This window comes from Bubalus kerabau, chromosome 8 (assembly GCF_029407905.1).
Source record: "Bubalus kerabau isolate K-KA32 ecotype Philippines breed swamp buffalo chromosome 8, PCC_UOA_SB_1v2, whole genome shotgun sequence".
In the NCBI taxonomy this organism is placed as follows: Eukaryota; Metazoa; Chordata; class Mammalia; order Artiodactyla; family Bovidae; genus Bubalus; species Bubalus kerabau.
In genome coordinates, this window is record NC_073631.1 from 84965044 (window position 1) to 84989362 (window position 24319).

The 24319-nt window shown below is 37.6% G+C and overlaps 1 protein-coding gene across 1 annotated transcript in view; it reads right to left on the reverse strand.

Moving 5' to 3' along the window:
• The window catches only part of POU6F2 (POU class 6 homeobox 2), a 501377-nt gene that overhangs the window by 369289 nt on the left and 107769 nt on the right, over positions 1-24319 (reverse strand). The window contains exon 2 of the mRNA XM_055590763.1: positions 15642-15813. Coding sequence (XP_055446738.1) covers positions 15642-15813 — 172 coding nt within the window. The remainder of the gene's footprint in view (positions 1-15641; positions 15814-24319) is intronic.

A 24319-nucleotide genomic window follows, 5' to 3' on the forward strand; every position in this document is an offset into this window, starting at 1 on the left:
AGATTGATATCTTAGTTTTGGTTTATTCTTTAAAAAAAAAAATACGAAGAGTTCATTCTTGAATATTAGAAAGTCCTAATTAAACATTGGCTATAAAAATCTCCAAAGGTATGAAGACACCATGGACTATTATTTGCAGCCAAGTATCCAATACCTCATCAACACACAACTAACATTAGGAGAGAAGTGCTTGACTTTGGAGGCAAAAAGAGCTCCCCAGAGGGGTGGAAAAGACACATAACCTAACTGAATCCACTTTATTTCTAGAGCAGAGATTACAGTCCTCATTTTCAGCTGAAGTTTGGCTTTTGTGGATAAAGTTAAATTCAAACACCAGATCTGATCATTCAAAACCCCTGCCTCATCTGATCATTAATATCTGATCCAGAATCTCTACAGGGTCACTTCTAAATATCAGAAAGATACATTTGGTCTAAGAGGTAAGGAAAGTAACTCCTGTTTATTAAACACTCCCATGAGTGGGCACCTAACTTGTTTTCCTCTATGTAATCTTTAACAGCCTGAGTGTGTGCTAAGTCACTTCAGTCATGTCCAACTCTTTGCGACCCTTGGGCTGTAGCCCACCAGGCTCCTCTGTCTATGGGATTTTCCAGGCAAAAATACTGGAGTGGGTTGCCATGCCCTCCTCCAGAGGATCTTCCTGACCCAGGGATCGAATCCACATCTATTATGTCTCCTGCATTGGCAAAAGGGTTCTTTACCTCTAGTGCCACCTGAGAAGTCCCTTAAACACCCTATCTGATTGTCATTCACGCTTTTGTGTTACAGAAGAGGAAACAGAGACAAAAGAGGCATAGCTCTGAGCATAGGCCAAGAGCGGTGATTTGAACCCTGGTTACAATCTTTCTGCTGTATCTTCTTCCCCTAGTTTTATGTGACTTCAGTGGGATGTTTAACTCTCTCTGAAACTTTGCATAGTTCACCTTGATAAGGTCATATAGGCATCTTCTAAAACTCTCTTGAGCATTTAACTGGAGGCCAATGCTACGTTCCTCATTTGGCAACAATGTGGTCAGGGTGGAAAGAAAGAACTGCTTGGCCTGAGAGTGGCGAGTTCCATCAGAGATAAAACTGTCCACCTCAGAGGAATACCACGCATAGTCCACCACCAGGCTATCCAGTTGATCTACAAGTTAGAGAAGCATTTGCTGTCGCCCACAGACATATGGTTTCATATCACTTCCCACTGCCAAAATTATTTTTTAAATTTCTATGATTTGAAAGAATCACATACTCCAACTTTTAAAATTTAGAAAAAAGGAAGATATGGAACTGTCCCTCCACCCTTGCTAACCACTTGGCCCGCATGCTCTTCAACATGAAGATCATCAAGTACTGTCCCTTCTAGAAACTGCTCATAATCTATTGTAAGTCTGAATCCTTTCCTGAACAGACTTTGGGAGAAAGCAGTGACTCACATTCCTAAAGAAGGAAGGGTATTTTCATCAGAAGGAAAGATGCACAGAATCTTTCTTTGACCAAGAAAATGTGGGGGGCTGGAAGAAGTACAAGCTGGAATCAAGATTGCTGGGAGAAATATCAATAACCTCAGATATGCAGATGACACCACCCTTATGGCAGAAAGTGAAGAGGAACTGAAGAGCCTCTTGATGAAAGTGAAAGATGAAAGTGAAAAAGTTGGCTTAAAGCTCAACATTCAGAAAATGAAGATCATGGCATCTCGTTCCATCACTTCATGGGAAATAGATGGGGAAACAATGGAAACAGTGTCAGACTTTACTTTTTTGGGCCCCAAAATCACTGCAGATGGTGATTGTAGCCATGAAATTAAAAGACGCTTCCTCCTTGGAAGGAAAGTTATGACCAACCTAGATAGCATATTCAAAAGCAGAGACATTACTTTGCCAACGAAGATCCATCTAGTCAAAGCTATGGTTTTTCCAGTGGTCATGTATGGATGTGAGAGTTGGACTGTGAAGAAAGCTGAGCGCCGAAGAATTGATGCTTTTGAACTGTGGTGTTGGAGAAGACTCTTGAGGGTCCCTTGGACTGCAAGGAGATCCAACCAGTCCATCCTAAGGGAGATCAGTCCTGGGTATTCTTTGGAAGGACTGATGCTAAAGCTTAAACTCCAGTACTTTGGCCACCTCATGCGAAGAGTTGACTCATTGGAAAAGACTCTGATGCTGGGAGGGATTGGGGGCAGGAGGAGAAGGGGATGACAGAGGATGAGATGGCTGGATGGTATCACTGACTCAATGGACATGAGTTTGGGTGAACTCTGGGAGTTGGTGATGGACAGGGAGGCCTGGCGTGCTGCGATTCATGAGGTCGCAAAGAGATGGACAGGACGAGTGACTGAACTGAACTGAACTGAACTGATGCTTCCCAGAAGCATGGCTCATTCCAAAGTCCTCATAATTTTGGCTGTTGGTTTTCGGATATCTGTTGCTAAAAATTAATCAAGTTCTTTCTGAAAACGGCAAGTTCATTTTCAACTCTTAATAAAGTGTGGTAGGCTGGTGTTTGTTGGCTGCACTATAGGCACTCAGTAGGGCTCTACACATGTCATCTCATGTTAACCTCAAGACTTTCCTATAAAGTAAGTACCATCAGTAACTCATTTAGAGATGGGGAAGCCGAGGCTTCCCTGGTAGCTCAGACAGTAAAGAATCTTCCTGCAATGCAGGAGAACCAGGTTTGATCCCTGGGTCGGGAAGATCCCCTGGAGAAGGGAACGGTGACCCACTCCAGTATTCTTGCCTGGAAAGTTCCATGGAAGAAGAGCCTGGTGGGCTACAGTCCATGGGGTTGCAGAGTCCAGCACCCCTGAGCGACACACAGCTGAGGCTTAAACATTTTAATGTACTGACAGGTAGCAGAGCCGGACTCAAATCCAACCAGCTCACTCCAGAGCCTTGCCCATTATATTACATTGTACAATAAACAAACAAGAATCTTGGAAGGATTGTAAAAGCAGGAGAGGAAAAGATAAACCAACTTCTTGTATCCTTCGGATATGACTAAGGGACAATTGCTAAAGAATCACATTTGTTTTAAATCATAAGCACCAAACTAATGGAAACACTATGAACATCTTCTGGCCTGAATTACTTCATAATCCTCTCTTCTTTCTCACTTTTTGGAGGTCATATTTTTTTCTAAATTCTTAGGTTATGACCAATAAATAATTTCTGGAATGCACAACACTGAAGATTAACATTTCCTGAAGAGTCTCATGACATGAAGAAGTAAATACAGAATGTCAGTGTATAATGTTGGTTGTGGGCTGTTTACCGGTGGGGCCACCCTGTCTTGTTCATTTTTGCATCCTCAGCATCCTGGTAGTGGGAGAACTGGACTAGGTGATTGATTCTCTCTGATGATTCTCCACTGAGTCCTCAGAACACAGCTCCTTTCCACAAAGGACACTCACAAATATTTGTTGAACTGATGAATTGACTGTTGACTTTGTTAAAGGCATAAACTGTAGAGTAAAGACAAGACTCATATAATAAGGAGGACAGATTATGGGTTTAATTCTATGACACCATGCCATAATTACGTTGTATATATGCACACCTACTTTGTTTTGAGATGTGAAAGTAGCACAAGGTAAGAAGGTCAGTTTCAAAACACTTACTGCAAAGAAGAAAAACGTAAGAAATGAAGACACATAGAGTTGATGAAAATTCTTAGGAAAAGTAATTTTGAAGATTTAATATAGAAATGATCCCAGGATATCATGGTTTTCTTTTCATCAACTGTTTTATTTTGAGGAAAAACTGGTTCCTCTAACTCCTATAGACTTGCCCCTGCCCCACCACCAAGAATAAAAATAGAATGCTTCTTTGTATGGCTTTGTGAGTGTCAAAGAGCAAAGGAGGAAATGTGATGAATTTTGACAGAGAATAATAATAATAACTTTAAAATTCCTTTATTTATTCTTTAGTACCCTCTTCAGAAAAGGGTATATATACTAAGAATGGCATAAAATGACAAATATAATAGCATTGTAATTTCAAAGAGTACAAAATGTTAAAAATTTGATAACCGTTATAAACTAAACTCATAATTACATTTATATTGAAAATGTCATCTTTTATCTTATATTAAATATATGAAATCAATTTTTGAAGTATTTAAAAACAATTTCACATATATACTTCTCTCCTCTGATAGGCACAATTGTGCTATTTTTTGCTTTTACATTGCATGAAGTATTTCATTATATAAGCTAATTTCAAATATTGTTGTACTAAAAGCATTAAATCATTTTTACGTTCACTTGTTAAATGTTCAAACATGGTTACATTAAAGGAGACAATTTTAGCTTTCAGCCATCTATTTGCAATTTTTAAGTCATCTTTTTTTTTTCCTAGGCTGCAAAAGTGTATTACCAAATAAACTGACAAAATATCTCAGAAACTAACATAAACGTGCAATTTTAATGCCTTCTAATCACACAAATCAATATGAGATTTTTGTGCTTGTGCATGACCTTTTTCAAATTATCCCCCCATTTTGGCTGAATGAGAACGAGTGTGGGCTATTTGATAAAAAACCCTAAGTGTGTGAAATAAGAGCCCTCGCCTCTTCTGCCAGACTCCTCTTGACAGAAAGATGATAGAAGCATCACATCCCTGAGAGAGTAAATGCAAACTGACAAGAGATGAGCCTTTAGATGTTGAATATAATCTTGAATTGTGCTTGAAGTGTCTTATTATCTTGTCTTTTGATGTCTGAAGGGGTGGCTCATTGTTAGAAAAAGGAAAACCCTCACGCATCTTTGCCATCTTTAAAAATTGTTTGGCCTTTAACAACTGCTCTTCCAGAGAATGTCCATTTCTCCTGACAATAAATATGGCAGGTCGTCGGCAAGTGACAAACAATTTACTTTACATGCCACACTTTTATGGGTTTTGAGAGCTCGTGTGGAAGTGTATTTTAAAAAGCCCAGAGAAATTAGCAGTATTACCAATGTTAAGAAGATTGATATCTGTGGGCATAAACTGATGTGAAGTTACTTGTCCTGGTTATTTCCTGCTGCTTCTGGTTTTATATTTCATGGGTGCCAGATTCAAAATTCAAGTTCTTTATTTATCATTGACTAAAAATAGTCAGGAAAAATAAAAAAGCAATCATGAAGTCCGATAGATCCCAGGAAGGAAATGTACTCATACCGATTTCCAGGGCACATGGCACTACTCAGAACAGTATATGAACAAAAATCCTTTTTCTAAGTAGAATACTCAGATCAACATTGAGCTTGCTGAATTTTGCCTTTTATCTCAGACCCTTCAGCACTTTTTAATTTCTGCCGTCCTTCTGGGTACGCTTTGCCCTTCATATCTACCATTTGTCTTGTGATTTTTGTTTTAACTTAAAAGTTTAATGATGTTCCCAGTCAATAGGATTCCTTAGCAGCTAAATCACAGTCATGCTAGCTTTCTGTCACCTAGCCAGATTTTGTGAAAGCTTTCAAGATCTTTTCTCAGACCTCCGTCACTCTAAGAATCCATAAGAATTCTCAAAAGGACCATAAACTGTTACAGGGTTCAGGTTATTGTATCATTATAAAAACATATTGATACACTACAGCCGACAAGACAGGTACCTACTATCCTAGGCTAATACAACCATGTCAATGCCATCAGCAATCTCCAATCTGACCAGTTTTTTTTGTTTTGTTTTGTTTTGTTTTCAAAGCAGGCAGCTGTAGACATTAATTCCTTTTAAAGTAATGCTTAATTTCAACACTTTTCTGATTGCCTGCAGATTTCTATTAAATTGTTGCAGAATTACTATGAGCATGAAATATAATTGGAGAAGTAAAGATTCAAGACTAAAGTGAAGAAATAGGCTTGTATAGCTGAAAATTTGAGCAATTCCTTAGGTAGCTTATAAAATCTGCCTTAATTTTAGAAGTCAGAATAAGATGAGCTAATCTACATCTAAAACAATGGTGCATGTTGCTTTCCAAAACTGTATGAAAGTTTTCCCACAAAAAATCAAATAATCCCTATCTTGAATATTTACCCCTGCATACATAACAGTGAAGTACATAAATATAATTAAACAGAGCCATTAAAGTGTTAGCTTTATTTGATATTCTTTTCATGGTTCTCATTTTGAAAACTGGATATTTCCTTTTGGACACATTTCTATTCTGCAATATTTTACTAAATGAAATTAGGTATGCTAAAGGAAAAAAAAATTCAAGTTTGGAAGAGGGCATTTCACCCTACAAACCACTTCTGCATCTGTATAGTTTTTAGTATGGGAAAAAATGTGTTTTCCTATTTAATTTTTTATTCTCTTCTACCCTTGGTTGGTTTTGCAAGAATTCATTGTACAATAATAATTTTTCATGCTTTTTAAACAGCTTCAAATGCTTGCATTTTTAAACCAAATTAATCCTCAGTCCCTCTTCTACTTTAACTATAATGATTCTCTCATGCAATAAGTAACCCCAAACCATTAATTTATAAAAATAGATCTTGCCATATTGATATGAAAAGACAAATCACCACATATATGGCCATCAAGAACTGCAAAAGGAGATTAATTACACCACACTATTTTAAAAGCAAATGTTTAAGATGTGATTTCTTTTCATGCATCAACCACCTATTATATCTTGCTATGTGTATATGTAAATATATGTTTAGGCACATGTAATTCTTACAGAAATGTGTAACCAAAATTGTGCTTACTGCCTATTGCACAAATGCCTTTTACTTTAAAAAAGAAAAAGATAAATATTACATTGTAGCATATGTATATCCCACAAGTAGACAAATATTTAAGTTCCCAATATTTAGAGTCTTCTTTAGCATGGGCAAGTTTTGTATGTTTTTAAAATCTGTTCCATATAAATCAAACTGTATAGAAACCCCCAAATCTGTTTACTGAATTGAATTGCACAAATTCTGAGAAATTCTGTTGTCTCCTCTGCTTAGTGAATAGCAGCTTCAAAGAAGACATTGGAACTTGGATTAGAGCCCAACTGTGCCTGAAGCAATGCTATAATATCACTAGTTTATATAACTATAATATAACTATTGGCAAGCTATTAATTTTATCTGGAAACAATTTTTTAAAATATACATAGGTATGGGAGAAGGACATTTAAGTGATGTGTGGATACCATTCTTAATTTTATGATAGAGAAAATACATGCATATTACAAATTTAGCAAGACAATTTGAAGTATCACACAAACACAGGAGAAAGACCAGAGAAGAACACACAGTAGACACTCACAGATGCTTTACATGGTAGTGTTACATTCATTCACTGTGCATTCATTGTGCCTTAGAAAGAAAATGCAGGAAAACAAAGATAAAATATAGAAGTGATAAGAGAATGGAAAATGTGCATTGTTAATTTAAAATACTGTATTAATACTGATCTTTAAATATGGATTTCTTGACTTTCACAAACTTTTATCTCACCTGAGTTTTTTTTTTCCCTCATTAATAGGATGAAATTAAAATAACACAATATATTTGAAAAGTACATCAATCTGGAAAATACTATTATTTCATAGAAAAAGATAAAGCACTCAGAACACATTCATTAAATTGTTTTATTGTTTCATGTCTGGTGTCATTGGTCCATGATAAATGTCCTAAAAATATCTTAATATTTTACCTCATTTTCAGGCTAGCAGGTTTTAAATTATTCACCATCTTAAGGAATGCAGGTTTCATTATAGAATCCCATTTTCAAATGATCTTCATTTTTTTTAAATTTTATTTTATTTTTAAACTTTACATAATTGTATTAGTTTTGCCAAATATCAAAATGAATCCGCCACAGGTATACAACAAAATTCTTATGTAATGTATTTAATTATGTAATGATGTTACTTAGTTTCTTTAATTGTAATATGATCATTTTTTCTATTTTCAAATAGTTTTGATAGCAGTACAGTCCTCTAATAAAAGTGATTCATACTATATTAACTATGTTGTTCCAGGTATGTTGTTGTTTCATTTTAATGAAAATAAAAACCAGTATGTTCTTGCCACTTAAAGACCTTAAAAGCACTTTAAAAGAAAGAACAAGAGAAGTTTGAGCTTAGACTCCCTTTTAAACTCAAATGAAAAAACCTAACATCTAGGTTTTTTTTAAGTATCAGTTAACGATTAAAAAGAGGAATTATGTGCCTTGTCTAGGGTGGTTTTTACAAATGATCTTTGAGCACTTACTCAAAAAGTTAATTTTCACTTCTCTGAGAATGGCAAATTTCTTCAACAAAAAGTGATTCAGTGCTACTTTTCCTGACCTCTGCATTCACATTAAAAAGGATTGGTCCATTTTTGATAGCTCACAATAGTGTCTCAACATAAAGTAAGAGATGTAACCAAACTAGTGTGCCCTTGTTTCATATTTGTAGGCAATCTGATTTTTTTTTAAGGTGGACTATCTTTTCCTTACATCATTTTTTATAGAAGTATAGTTAATTTAAAATGCTGTGTTTGTTTCAAGTGTACAGAAAAGTGATTCAGTTACAAAAGTTATATGTACTCATCTATATTTTCTTTTTCAGATTATTTTCCATTATAGATTATTACAAGATATTGAGCAGAGTTCCCTGTGTTATACAGTAGGTCTTCATTGCTTATCTGTTTATAAACAATAGTGTGTATATGTTAATCCCAAACTCCTAATTTATCTCCCTCTCACCTCCTGCTATTCCCTTTTGTAACCATAAATTTGTTTTCTATTTATGTGAGTCTATTTTTGTTTTGTAAATAAGTTCACTTGTATCATTTTTTTTTTAAGATACATTTTCTTTTGATTTTGAGAAGCAGAACCTGGGAGTTTACATTTCAAACACTGAGTCAGGTCAACAGGTTTAATGAACACACCTCATCAGAAGCGCCCAGAATGCCAAAGCCCAAGTAGTTCTTTATGAATGAATTTTAATATAACCATTACTTGAAGCTATTTTGAAACAAAAGCCCAGTGTTGACAGATTTAGAACCTCATTCAGGCTCATCGCATAGGGTATATGTGCAACGGTAAAATACCATTTCAAAACAAACTACGCTCACTTATTTCCTTCTCAAAGAAAAGACATTGGAAATTAAAATGGGAAAAACATTTAAAAAGTAAGATTGAAATGGCTTTCATAAAAGGACAGCTGAACAAAAACACCAGCGAAGTACAGAAGCTAGGAAGGCAATAAACAAGAAAATTTCAGAGCCACTTTGGCCGTCCACCCACCCAGTGGAGGATGGCAACTGTCACTATGAGCTTTCTCTAGCTACCTCTGCCTTTGGATATTTTTAAAAAATTTATTAACCTGACAGCTGGAAACTTTACACAGATTGCCCCCTGACAGGGTGCCAGTTTGGTATAAACACTTTGCTATATTTTTCTTTAGCATAAGAAAATCAAGAAACATGAGAAGTGGAGCCAGGTGCAAATTTGGGCAAATGCGCTGGCTCCTCCGATGGCCCCCATTCCCAGGGAGGCCCCGGATAAACAGGAGCAGCCCAATAGCAGAGCAGCATCCTTCATCCTTCCTCCTTCACATCTACTTTCTTTTTAATGTGTGAATGTCTGATGTATTATTAATCCCCAAACATAAAGCAGCAAGGTCGCCAATCAAAGAAAATACCTGCTCTCTCACAAATTATCTGTTTACTGTCTAATAACCAGTAAAGTCCACTGCCAAAAGTCACTTATATCTCATTTTTGAAGTGGGAGAAATATTTATTTGGTCTTCATGGAAAGAATAATACTCTGACATTAAATTAGGTAATTAGAAAAGAAAACAATCTACTAAAGGGCTGAGCCTTGGGAGCCTGAATCCAGAGTGCCCCCTCTATTTATTAATTATGACATAAACCAAGCTGTATGAACTACAAAAATACTATAATGTCATGTAGCCTTTAAATCAAAACCTCCCAGCCATTAAAAATACTAAAAAGGGATCATTTGAAGGGGTGATGGTACAGAGTAATACAAATTCTAATACTTCATCTTCTTTCCAATTGTTTACAGGACTACTTAACCACAAGGACAACAAACTATAAGCATCCTAGCAATCAAAATGAAAGAAAGAGTGTAAATTTGTATCTGCATTTCGATTCATTAATGTATTACGAAGCAGCAGCATCCTCAGATACTGCAATATAGAACTTTAGTCTTTATACAGAGGTCTGACCTCTGTACCCCAGGCATGGCAAAGAGATGGAAAAAGAAAACACTGAGAAAGTTCCCACTGAATCTATGTCGTATATGGTGCACTTTCGCCCATCACAGTGACCCATAGAAATGAACATAGTTCAGCGTAACATAGTGAGAACATGCTGAGAAGTCTGAACAGCAGAGACATTTCATAGGAATTTATTTTTATTTCCAAGCTTACACATTAGCGCTATTCAAAGTGGATTTATTTATCAGCGCAGTATATTAATACTTTTTGGTGGGGGGAGGGACACTAAACTTAATTTGTCTAAACACACACAAGGGATTTTATAAAGAAATACCTTGGTGCAGTAGACTTTCTTAAATGTTAAGAAATGCCCCTAAAGGCACACTCCCCACTCAGTAATCAGAGAACAACACCGCATGGGCTTGTTTGACTATGAAACCAGAATTGATTTTTGACAAATACCTTATCATGCACCTCACTTACTTATGCAAATTGAGGTTTCTACTGGTTTCTTTTAAATCACTGGTTAACTCTAATCTCTGACTCAGATTAGTTGACTTTAAAAGATGTTATTTTAAGGTTTCTCTAGCAAAACACACTTTCCTCAGTGAAAAACTCGTATTTATTTTCAATAGCCATAATTTCGAAACTTTTAAAGATCCAAAGCATGGTACATATTTTCAATACATCTATTTCTCTAGGGAATTTTCCTTATCAACTCCCAGCTAAATCCCTCTTGGGCTTAAGCCCCATTACTGATTCCTTGGCCCCAGCCTATTTTATCAGAATATTATAAATATCAAGACATTGAAAGATGTTTAAATAAAGTAACAGAGTGATGCCATAATGAAGGCCTTCACTAATGCACAGGCGAGAGGCAGCTTTACCACAAAGTGCAGTTCTTATAAGACCCCACCAATGACCTCCACGCTGACCTGCAGAGACCACTGTCTCAAGGGGTGACAGACAATTTAGTTCTTTATCCTTTTGTCATTGGAAACGACTCCACTGCCATAAATTCTAATCAAGTCAAACTGGATGGCAATTTAAAAAAAAAATCTCCTAATGCATGTTTCTATGAGAAAGATAACAGAAAGGAAAGGAAACGAAAAACCCCATAGAGAGTGCATTTTCTAGGCTAAGAATCACTGACCCAACTTTCAATCTTTTCACAATTGTTCATAAATAAATGACATTGAAAATACCCACCCTTATTAAGTATCATTGGGTGCAAGTATCATTGCTTTTAACCTAAAAACACACACTATCATAAGAGAAAACCAACCACCAATTTTTATTTCAGGTACAATGTTTGTAAATGTTTTTGTTTGTTTGCTAAATGTCTCAGCTCAAGGCTTTAGAGCTGTGTGCCCAGTTCCCGTGCAGTGGGTATAAGTAAGCAACTAACCCAGCCACCCAAGGTAGTTGGGACTGCAAGAAAAGCAATCATAAGATTTAACTTGAAACAATAAAAATATTCCCAGGAGGAAGGCTGTTAATAAATCATCTTTCGAATTTCAAATATATATGAAAGAAAATATTTAGGGCATGTTTTATATGATCTCACTTCTGCTGCTGTGACTGCATGGGAAAACTTTAGTACAGATTTTTTTCTAGGGATATATATTATTTTTATCCTTTCTGGGGCCATTTTCCTCACCAAGTTGTTGATGCTACCATTTGAATTTTAGCATCCAACTTGACTGAATGTGGAACATTGAATTCTTGATGGGCATAACTAAAAACGAAGCACCACATTGACACAAGTGCTATAAATGTCACTAGAGAAACACAGCAACCTCTTCCCTTTGAGATTGTTTGCCAAAGGCCAGTTTTGAGAGTGGTTTCGAATATGGACATCACTCATCACATATTAAATGACTGGCCCTGTGTGGCATCACTCATCTGATCACAAGGCTGAAACACAGGGAGACACAGAACCAGATTCTCTGATAATACTTCCTGAAGTGCAGGTCTACTCTTCCTCCATACTGCTTCCTACAGCTCAGAGCTTAGCATAACAAAGTCAGAAACTGAAAAGGGAAGACTTCTTCCACAGTCTTTACAAGAACAAATCATGCACTACTTAATGATATCACAGAGAAGGAGCTAGGCACATGTTCCTCAATGAAATGTGAATTCATCTCTCCTAAGTGTACTTTAGTTTCCATGGCTGTTCAAGTTAAGCAAAACATTACCTCTGATGTAATTACTTTATAAAACACAAGGGTCCTTTTCTGAACTTTCTCCTTAGGCTGGCATATGGCTGCTGGTTTCTCCTTCTGGTATGCTGAGCCGCTCAGAGCACTGAAACAGTCTGCACAGTATGTTTCCCTTTGGATGCTGTTAAGTGCAGAGGTGCAATTTAAGGAGAGGCATAAAAGGCCCAATGGTTCCTGGAATTTCCTTTGTTTATCCGTAGAGGGCATCTGTATTAGCCTTTCTCTGTACTTTTGGGCTGAAGGTGTCATACTGTGAAAGAAACAGACTTGTCCTCTGGACTGCTAATTTAACAAGACACAAAATGAGGATGGAGCTCCAAAGAACTCTATTTATACTGAAATTCTGGTTAGAATCAAAAATGGAATTTTGTCTCCTGTCAGTAAATGTCTCTCCACAAAAATAAACAGATCATACACAAAAAAATTGTCTTAATCTTCTCCTCTCATTCCAGAAGCTTGATTTTCAAAAATACAAGGAACATGCTATAAGAAGCATGGTTTGAGAGAATATGTTAGAAAATCATTGTTTAGAGATAAACCTGGATGCTCTCAGTTATTTAGGATGAATGCAATTCTCCATTACCAAGAGAAAAGTATAATCATAACCATTTATTAAAAATGAAAAACTTGAACATACTCAGGTCAAATAATCATCCATTTGATTAGTATCAGTTAAGTGTTGCCAAAGTTGCGAAAAATTCTGAGAGTTATACTAAAAAGTTTTAGCCAGTTACATAAACTAGAATTCCTAATGCTAAGTCCCAATAATATTTATTAAGGTGAGAGCAGAACAGATCTAGTAGCTAAGGAAACCTGCAAGAACATTGAGATAATAAATGGAAAGATTATTGTTAAATGAAATGGACAGGATAAATATTCAATTTAATTTTCCATCTATCAGAAGTTCACAGTAAAATCAGTTTAGAAAAAAAGGCATCCCTCTAGGGTGCTTTCTAGTCTGTCTATCTCATATTTTCTTCAGTTTTTTTCTTAAGTTTTCAAAACTGCTCATCTGCTGGTTTCTACTTTATCTAATAGAAACTGGAAAATATTCACATTGTGTTCAAAAAGCACTCTAGAGATCAAATAAAATTAAGTAAATAAACAAGATATATTAGATATAAGATGTAGATTTTGCAGGTTTCTCAGCCACAGACTTAGAAGGTGAGCATTCCAAAAAGTAAAGACAAGTATCATCTAAAATCTACTAAGATTTCTAAACTTCACTATGGTTCTTCAGTTTACTCCATAAAGATTCCACTTTAAAAATATATTTTCAAAGAAATTTTCATTCAAATTTCTTTGATCCCCCTCCCACCTTGGATTTTTTTTTTAAAGCTTATTTCTCTACACACCACGCCAATCAGTAAAAGGTGACATAACAAATCTAGGACAATTTTCAACACTGGAAAATCTAAACAAATGTTGAGAAGTCAAAGTAACTGCTTTACTTGGAAAAAAAAACAATTTGGGGTTTCAAGTCAAAGTCTACAAAGAGCATTTACTTTTAAAAACCGCACGCAAAGTTTAAGAACACATAATTCATTTTCTGCAGTTATGTTGAATTCATAATTGATTATATTTTAAAAGTCAAAGTGCTTGGTATTAGTATATTCAACATCAAAGAGCCTGGAGCGCGACTTTGGCCTTCCTGTAATTTACAATTTTATCTGCCTTCTCTCACTAACCCTTTGAAATGAAATGAGTATTTTAGGACATAACTCTTCCTACACAGCTAAAAACTTAGACTACAACAAAATATTTCTTGAGAGTGCAAATGCTAAAACCTTAATACCTAGGTTTGGAAAATTTATGTTAGAGATGAAACTGCTGCTTTTCCAAGAAAGGGTCATAGGACCAAATTTCTTGTAACTGGCATCTATTATACTCTTAAGTATAAAACAGCATTTTACCAACAGAAAATTTGATACCTGAAAGTTTCTCTGCAACACTCCTCTAATGTTGGATTGAGTGAGTATTTAAAATCAGATGAAAGCTCCTCTGCTGAAGCTGGCCTGAAGCTGCCAAACTATCTATGGTGCTTTCTTTCTATAGTTTTGCATTTTTCAGCTTATCTTTTTAATTGAATTAATAACTTTCTTAAAAAAGAAGTCTATACTATGATGCTGTTTCTTTAAAATTTAGGCACTTGACTGTTTTTAACTTGTTCTCTTGTTCTCTTCCTGTATGTGTGTGTATATATATATACACACACACACACACATATCTCAGGTTAGTATATATAGGTGTGAACAGGTTAGTATGTGTTATATATGTGTATATATAATATATATTTAGTGTCATAAGTATATAAACACTTGGAAATAATTAAAAGCAAGCGTTTCAGGAACAACTGTTCTGAAAACCTAATGTCACTCTATCCCATAAAGTGCTTCTCCAGCAGAGACATCTATCACCATCCATCACTCAGTCACACGCCTCAACACAGCCTGGTCCCCTTTCTGATTAGAGATCACAGTTGCTTGAGTTGGCTTACAGAGTCTCATCTGTTTGAATGACACATGTCTTTGCTGGAGTGGCACTCTACTTGTTCTTGTTTTGTTTACGAAACAAAGATTTCTAAAAAGGATCTGGGCTGCCTCCACATTTAGGATAAGGCTGTAAACATCTTTTAAAAGGGAATGGCTGAGGGGAGGGATGCCAAGGACCTATTTTCTTCCCTCATCATGCTTGTAAAAGAAGAGACGTTCATTCTAATTGTGATTACAAAATGTTATGCCTTTGAGCCATACCAGGAGCCACCTTTGTTTACCTGCAGAGAATGACCAGTATTGATATTTTTTCAGTTCCCCTCTTTGGTCTTTTGACTACAGATAATAACTCTTTACTCTCCTTCCCCTTAACAAAAGGCGGCGAAGCAACCCGAAACTGAGTCGATATTTATTCAATAAACGTTAACCAATTCTCACAATGGAACTGATTTCCTGATGATGATTTTCATCTTCTTTTTTTTTTTTTCCCCAGTGATTTCTAGCCTGGGGACGCTAGCAATATCTGACCAGTCCAAAGGGGCAGGAGGAAGTTCCTGGTCGGAAAAAGTTTGGAGGACGCCCTCCCAGCCAGCCTGGCATCAGCTGGGGTGGCTCAGCCCCCTCCAAGATGCCAAGATCCTCTTTGGTACTTAGAAGAAAATTGAATGAACAACGAGGGGGGGGGGGGGCAGAAAAGAGGAGGGGTGGGGGTGTGGATGGCTCTTCCGGACACCATGGTAGGAGTGAAATGAAATACCTAGACAGACTTACCGAAGAGCTTGCTGGGAGTGTCCTCGCTGTCATTTGATTCCACGGGAGCAAGCAGGGGCTCATTCAGCTCGCTGTCTGAAGTAGCAGCCTTGTCCTCACCTCTCAACTCCGCATTCATTTCACTCCGCACTGACAGCAAGGGCTTACTGACTTGTCCAGCTATCATTGGATCCTAGGATGGGGGAAAAGAGTGAAGGGGAGGAAAAAAAGTGGCCGCTTGAGTGTGTGCGTGTCCTTGTCTCCCTCTCCTCTTCTCTCTCTCTTCCACACACACACACACTCCCTCTCTCCCCTCTCTCTTATCTCTGACTGCTCCCGCTGTTATTGCTGGCTGCAGTCAAGTGAAGAGCTATTACAGATCCGAGTTCTCCATTCCTCCCCACCCTATTAAAGCTCAACTAGCATGAGAGAGATGCAGGAGGCTTCCGAGAGGGAAAAAAAAAAAAGGAAAGAAAAAACTTCTTTGAAAGCAACCTAACCAACACAGCTTTAATTGTGGGATGTGCTTTTGTGCGAATGTTTTTACACCTTGTGCTGTCTTGAATGCAGGAAGGGGTGGGGGGAAAGTGCGGGGTTTGTACTTCAGCAACAGACTCAAAGGAAGGAGCACCCTAGGGAGGACCCATGGGCTATTTTAGGAAGCCCTCTCCCTGGGGGAGAAGCAATTAAACCCTATCCCGAGAGCAGAAAAAAAGAGACAGGGAGAAAAGAGTCCTCCAAAGGCTTTCAATGGAATGAAAGAGATTTCTTATGTAAATTCTAGCAGTACCTTTAGAAGTTGACTTTGCTGGTCCCAGATTTGGGACTGCAGCTGACCCCAAATCAAATGAACATTTGAAAGCAAACAACAAAAGAGATGAAAATTGGTTTACAGTTTTTGAAAGGAATTGGAAAAAAAAAATACTTACAAACTCTGTTCAACAATTCGGATACCTAGAGCACCCTACGCCCAGAGCATTAAAGAAAAAGAAAACAAAAATCACCTCCGAAAAGGCAAACTTTACCCCCCAGTATTTTAAATCTGCTTTATCTTCAGCTCATTAGGAGGGCATTTTAGGTTCAGCAATATTTTCCAAGGGAAGCCTTTTATTCCACTTGCTAACCAAGACGCATGATACTGTGGTCGCACCGATATCGGATGCAGAAAAGCCAAAAGTGCCCCTTTTGCGTTATCTGGGAGCTATTTATTGCCAAGTTCATGCCTAAATGGTTCCTGAGCAGGAAACAGGTGACCAGTGCCAGAGCAGGTGGGGCCACACGCTCCCTGTCCCATCATTACATTGGTTGCGGTTTGCCTGTGGTTATTTTTTTTTAATGTATTCATGCCTGAAAAGTGAATTTGATATGACACATGATAATCTATGAAAATGTTAATCAATACAAATAGTTTAAGCTGTCATCAAATGCACTTCTTTAGTCAATACTCATACCACAGAAAACAATGTCACTGTCACCAGGGCTTAATTTGCACAGCACTTAAATATTGGACTCTGTGCATCAATGCACTTCTTCTTCAAATACTGTAGGTAAACACATTTTCTCCCTATTTAAGGCTGAAGCACTCAGCACGCATTTAGCTGAGCTGAATCCTCCCTTTTGAATACCTTGATAGGTCCACTGGAGGGCAAAATTAATACTTAATTGAATCTCACAGTCATCAAAATAATCAATACTTTTTTATTATTTATTCTTTACAGTCTGTTGACTGTTTCAAACCTCTGAGGGAATGGTGGAAAGGATTCATGGCTTTGAAACACTGTCATTTAACAAGGTAATTTTCAGTGGGGCATTAGGGGTTGTGAAACATATAATAAAACAAAAATGGTGGCTTATAATAGGAAGAAAGAAAAGAATTATATTTCTGCCATCTAACAAAACAGGATAAATAAAAAAGCAAGTGCAGAGAGAGGGAGAAAGGAGGGGGACAAGGGAAGCGAGGAAGACTGGCTTTTGAAGGGTTTTATCATATCAAGAGCAGAGCCGAGCTTTCATAATGCTGACATTTCTCATCCTGACAATCCTAAACAAGTGGAAAGGATGAGATCGCAGATATCATCTTTCATCACATTCCCCAGCTTAAGAACCAACATGACAGCTTCTCTCCCCTTTACACTGTTAATTACTAAATAAAATACTACTCTCTGTCAGCATCAGATTATTGCAGATAGCAACCACAAACATTCCTCCATTGTCTTCCCCCTCGAAAATGGTGAGACCTACCTTGAACTCTTTAGAGAATAAATTAGGCTTGTCTCACTGTATTGTAAATATTTGAAATGTAATCAATGTCATCAATGCGGTCGATGCACAGTATTGTCAGCCTAAATTTGCTGGTGATAGATTAGCATTTCATTTACTGTGTTTGGAGGCAGAGGTTTGGAGCACTTGAAAATTGGTGGTGGGGGCGGAGGGAATGGGACAGGCAGAGGGGAAAGGAGACACAATTTTCTCCAAATTTCCCCCAATTTCTTTCCTGTGTAGCTAAGAAAGAACACGTGTTTGGATTCTTCTGATTTGGTGAGTAGGGAAGGGTAAGGCAGGAAAAGGAATATTACCCTACCTCGTAGCTCCACATGGAGATTGCCCAGGTTTTAATTCTAGGACATTCATTTTACTTTATGAAACACTGAATCCTCAGTCTCTCTGATCCAAAGAAGGGGGTGTGACTCATTTGAGACATTCAGTCTCTGGCCACACTGCTCATTTGAGCATTTTTGAAGATGGTGTTAAAAGAAAACTTGTGTTGAGAATGACGTTCACTACCCTCGTGATAAGCCAAACATGGTTATTTATGTATCTGGGCAGACTTCAGAATCTGGGCAGACTTCAGAAAAGAACATTCTATTCCTGCTTTATTTGTGAATGGTCAAACTGAATCCTGAATGCCATAGAGGAGCTGAAATGCAGCTGCTAAGTTCAAGTGCACTTAAATCTTTAAGATGTTTCAGTCTAGCTGATGTGTGCAAAACATGTACTGGCAGATGGTGTATATTCCTGACCATTAGCTCTTCTTCTTTAAATTACGTTTATGTACCTCATCCATGGCTAGGTTTCCAACTAGTGTCTCAGTGACTTGAGCTTTGAAAATTCAGGAGTTTGTCATTCATATACTCATTTGATTTTTCATGTTACAAAATCCTCTACCTTTTCCATGATGCAGCTGTAGTCCACATATATATGTGCTTGACATGGTTAAACAGCAAACCCCCAGCGAGGTAGAGAGCAAACAGCTTTTAATCACAGCTGCAGCCACTGGGGGGTCCATTTGAAAATGTGTCACAAGCAGTAACCACAGAGTACAGTCTTATAAGGGATGGGGGGGTGGTGCGGTGTGGTGTGGTTACCTCTTTCAAGTAGCACTTGACTTGGAAGTTGTTTTTTCCCTGCCCAAAGAGATGGCAGTGTGTAAAATACTTTCTGCCAAAGTAAGGAAAGGATTTCCAACATGCACCGACCTGGGTACGTGTACAACTTCCGCATATACAAGGATCTCTGAAGCAGCAGATAGGAAGAGAAAGAACTTCTGCAAGCCAAAAACACAGTGGATGAAGATTTCTTACTTGAAAATTTGAAACTGTCACAACTGGAGTTGTAGAAGTTGGGATTTCTCTGCAGTTCATTCATCGGCCCCAATTAAAGAAAGGGACTGGTCCAAGATGGATCTCATACTTCTCAAGTATGAGCAAGAACAGGACATGCATGTGCCAATATAGGGCACTCACAAGGGTCATAAGAGACCCAAGAGCCACACAGTAAAAAAAAGAAGAAATGAGAGATTCCATTTCCATAAACAAAATGTCAACAAAAATTTTCACGTCCTACAATAAAGGAACGGCAGTCAACAACAGAACCACAAATAATTATTTAAATCTCCTTTGGGTATTGTTAAATAAATAAAAATAGACCACATATATTGACTGCCTTTACCAAATAGGCAGCTCAGCTCTATTTAATGTCACTCAGAGCATGCAAGGCATTTACCTCGTTTCAGGGATGAAGGACTGAGACGCAGAGAAGTTAGGTGACTTATCCCAAAGCCACACAGCTAGTAAGGCAAACCTGTATTTTGAACCCTAGGAAATTCATTTCCAAAAATCAGCATTTTTTATACAGCACCCTCTACTGGGTGAAAAAAAACGAGGCTCATGGATTAGGTAATCCACAATGTTTCCCAGAACATCAATTATGGACCAGGAAAGGCTTTAAATCCTGGATAACTGATTCCCACAGCATGTTGTGTATACTGTCTTATATGCTTCAGTCTCTAGAAACAAAACACCTCTCTGCCTGATGCTGCCTGAATACAATCCGTGGGGTGACAGGTTGTGGTATGAGGGACGTCAGACGGCGTCACACCCAACATAAACTCAGCAATCACTGAACTACTTCGCCCTCGGCTTTCTCATCTGGAAAATGAAGGTGTTGAAATAAAACAGTATTTTCCAAAGTGTATTCCACAGAACACTTGTCCTAAAAAAGACTCTACAATAAAGGAGTTTTGCAATCATACACACGTGGAAAATACACCAGAAAAGTCTATCAGGAAAGAAACCAATTCAACTCTGATTAAGCTAGCGTTTCCCCAAATTATCTGACCGTGGAAGACCTCTTCCTTATAATCTGCATTATATTATCTAACGGACCTAGTGCTTCTTGAAACATTTTAGAATGTGCCTGCTTAGATTACAGCTAACGTAAATTATAGTTCTAATTTTTAACCATCCTATAATAATAAGCTAGAAGGCTTCAGCAAGTACATAATTGTTCCAGTGCTTCTCATACTCTTTTACCCAGTTAATATTCCTTACAGTTGATTCACATACAATTATCCACAGCTTAGTATATACTAACTGTAAATACTCTCTTCATATGCTAATTTCTGATGCCCTTCAATTTTTAAATAAGGATGTCCCCATGTATTTCTGTCATAAAACCTTTATGTGAAGAGCAGATATAGGGCACTGTGAAAAGGGAAGATTGAACTTGGACTTTCACCAGGCTGTTAAAAACAATACCAAATAAACAAAGATATAATTCAGCTAAGGCTTCAATAACTTAACCAACAGAGTTTTTGTAAGCATAATCATTCTCATTTTATAGTCAGAGAAAACTAAAGATAGCGAGATTATTAACTCAGCAAAGCATCCGTGTCTGGTGGCAGCCACGCGTTGGAAATACCCTCGCCCCTCTAAACTGAGCTTGAACTCAGTCCAGCATATTTTTATGTACACACAAACCAACTATGAAGCAGGCAATCAGAACAGCTTTGAGGAAAATGTAAATTAGATAGGCAGGCAGGCTTTAAAAATCCAAGGAAACAATTCATTTGGTCACAAAGTGCTAGAGTAGGGCAAAGTTATACTCAACAGAGCTATTTCTAGAACTCAATAGAAAAATTACATCCATTATAAAGAAAAAGAACTATATTGGATTTCTCTTCCCCCACCCCTTAAAATGCCATGTTTCAATTTAGGAAACAGTAGAAACAAATTACCTACAGCCAATTTAAGATGCAAAGACAGCATCATATTTTGTATTTAATTTCCCCTACTGCGAAGAAGTAAAAATCAAAATCACAAATGCATGAAGAGGAAGAAAGCAGACCTTAGTGGGTTTGGGGAGAAGGAAACTTCAAGTGTGGATTTTGTTACCTTAGTCATGAAAAGAATTTTGTTTTTCTCTTTCTTTAACCAATTACCAAGTATTAATAAGGTTAATGAAGTTAGTTCTCAATATGAAATTTAATGTACTAAAGAATGATTCCCCCCAAATTTACAGAGTTTCTAATTTAATATTTTACCATTCTTCTTCCTTCTAGCAATACACTTTAAGAAGACATTCTATTTGACTTTTGAATATAAGACCATAGTTCATTTTTATGTTTTTCCTTTATATATGTATCTATATATCCATATCTATATACCTATATCTAACATACATACAGTTGAAAATTCTGAAAATTGATGAAGTCCACAAGACAATAAAAATACCATAAATTTACTCACCACTGATTATTTTATTTTAAATATCACTTCCTAGACTTCGAACAAAAACTATTTTTGAGAAAAGCAGGAAATCCCACATTTTCAGCAAATACTCAAAAACAGACAAAATTTGCATTACAGTAAATTTGATTATAAAGCTCAAACATGTATACACCCTCAGCAAAATCACCCCACAGTAGATTTTCACAGCCACACATCAATCCCAACCCAGGTTGCCTTCTTCAACCTGATACTCCCAACTGTTATTTCTTGCCTGTCTCTCCACTTTTAGTTAATCCTACCCCATAATAAAGAAGATGAATGTTTTATGAAAATTAAGCAGAGCATTCAAAACATAAAACGAATGCTGGACTTTGGGAGGAAAGTACTCAGGAAACTTCAGGACACTTCATGGATGTTCCCTGATTCAGCATCTGCATGACTGGCATGGATCACGGTCTCTTCCATCTCGGATTCTGGGCCTACATGGCTTTATTTATCTCAAGGAAAAAATATGAGAGCTGAGCAAGGTCCTCTATAGATAGTGGCATAGGAATAAGTTTTGAAAGGTAGAAAGTGGTACACAGAAAGACCATTTTTCACCACACCTCTTCCCTCGTTAAGGCATCCAGTGAACTGTGGGTTACTTTTCTCTCCATACCTTCAATTGGACCAGGAAGGTAAGCTGTAGTGGATGCTGTGATGTGCTACACAGATCCTTGTTTCAGGACCAAGGCACTCATTTCCCAGCTGCCAGAGATGCTGGCCAAGGATGTCCTTCCCAGGAGCCACCTTGCCTAAATGGAGCTTCTTCCAAGGTCATGTCCCTTCTTTAGGGGCAGCCTAGATTCTGCCTTATGGCCTTCAAAGGCCACACTTATTCTCTGCCCCTGTAACAGAAAAGGTTTTCATACCCCTGAGGTCAACTCTGAGTTTGGTCAGTTGTCTTAATCGATATTTATGATCCAGAGCTGGTATTTAATCAGAAAGTCCCCACTCCAGGCATGGCCACCACAATCTCACAGCTATATCAATTCTCTGTCCACCACTCCCTCAATCTACATTTTTCTAATTAGTACAAAGCTAGTGGAGGTGATGGAATTCCAGCTGAGCCATTTGAAATCCTAAATGATGATGCTGTTAAAGTGCTGTACTCAATATGCCAGCAAATTTGGAAAACTCAGCAGTGGCCACAGGACTGGAAAAGGTCAGTTTTCATTCCAATCCCAAAGAAAGGCAATGCCAAAGAATGTTCAAACTACCACACAATTGCACTTTTCTCACACACTAGCAAAATAATGCTCAAAATTCTCCAAGCTAGGCTTCAACAGTACGTGAACTGAGAACTTCCAGATGTTCAAGCTGGATTTAGAAAAAGCAGAGGAACCAGAAATCAAATTGCCAACATCCATTGGATCGCAGAAAAAGCAAAAGAATTCCAGAAAAATATATACTTCTGCTTCATTGATTACACTAAAGCCTTTGACTGTGTGGATCACAACAAACTGTGGAAAATTCTGAAAGAGATGGGAATACCAGACCACCTAACCTGCCTCCTGAGAAATCTGTATGCAGGTCAAGAAGCAACAGTTAGAACCGGACATGGAACAAGGGACTGGTTCCAAATTGGGAAAGGAGTACATCAAGGCTGTATATTGTCACCCTGCTTATTTCACTTATAATCAGAGAAAATCAAGTGGAATGCCAGGCTGGATGGAGCACAAGCTGGAATCAAAAATTCTGGGAAAAATATAAGTAAGCACAGATATGCAGATGACACCATACTTATAGCAGAAATCAAAGAGGAACTAAAGAGCCACTTGATGAAGGAGAAAGAGGAGAGTGAAAAAGCTGGCTTAAAATTCAACATTCAAAAAACTAAGATCATGGCATCCGGTCCCATCACTTCATGGCAAATAGATGGGGAAACAGTGACAGACTTTATATTTTGGGGCTCCAAAATCACTGCAGATGGTGACTGCAGCCATGAAATTAAAAGATACTTGCTCCTTGGAAGAAAAGCTATGACAAACTTAGACAGCATATCAAAAAGCAGAGACATTACTTTACCAAGAAATGTCTGTCTAGTCAAAGCTATGGTTTTTCCAGTAGTCATGTATGGATGTGAGAGTTGGACTATAAAGAAAGCTGAGCACCAAAGAATTGATGCTTTTGAACGGTGGTGTTGGAGAAGACCCTTGAGAGTCCCTTGGACTGCAAGGAGATCCAACCAGTCCATCCTAAAGGAAATCAGTCCTTAATATTTATTGGAAGGACTGATGTTGAAGCTGAAGCTCCAATATTTTGGCCACCTAATCCAAAGAACTGACTCATTGGAAAAGACACTGATGGTGGGAAAGATTGAAGGCAGGAGGATAAGGGGATGACAGAGGATGAGATGGTTGGATGGCATCACTGACTCGATAGACATGAGTTTGAGTAGGCTCTGGGGAGTTGGTGATGGACAGGGAAGCCTGGCTTGCTGCAGTCCATGGGGTCTCAGAGAGTCGGACATGACTGAGCAACTAACTGAACTGATAGTAATTTTGAGTGAAATTGTTTATCAACATGAATGGAGTTTAGAATGGGGTTTCCATTTGGTTAAATTAGTCATATTTGAGATATATGTTTTGGCTAAAATATTTTGGAGACATTTCCCATCCTTGCAGGGAACCAGAGAATATTAAGAATCCA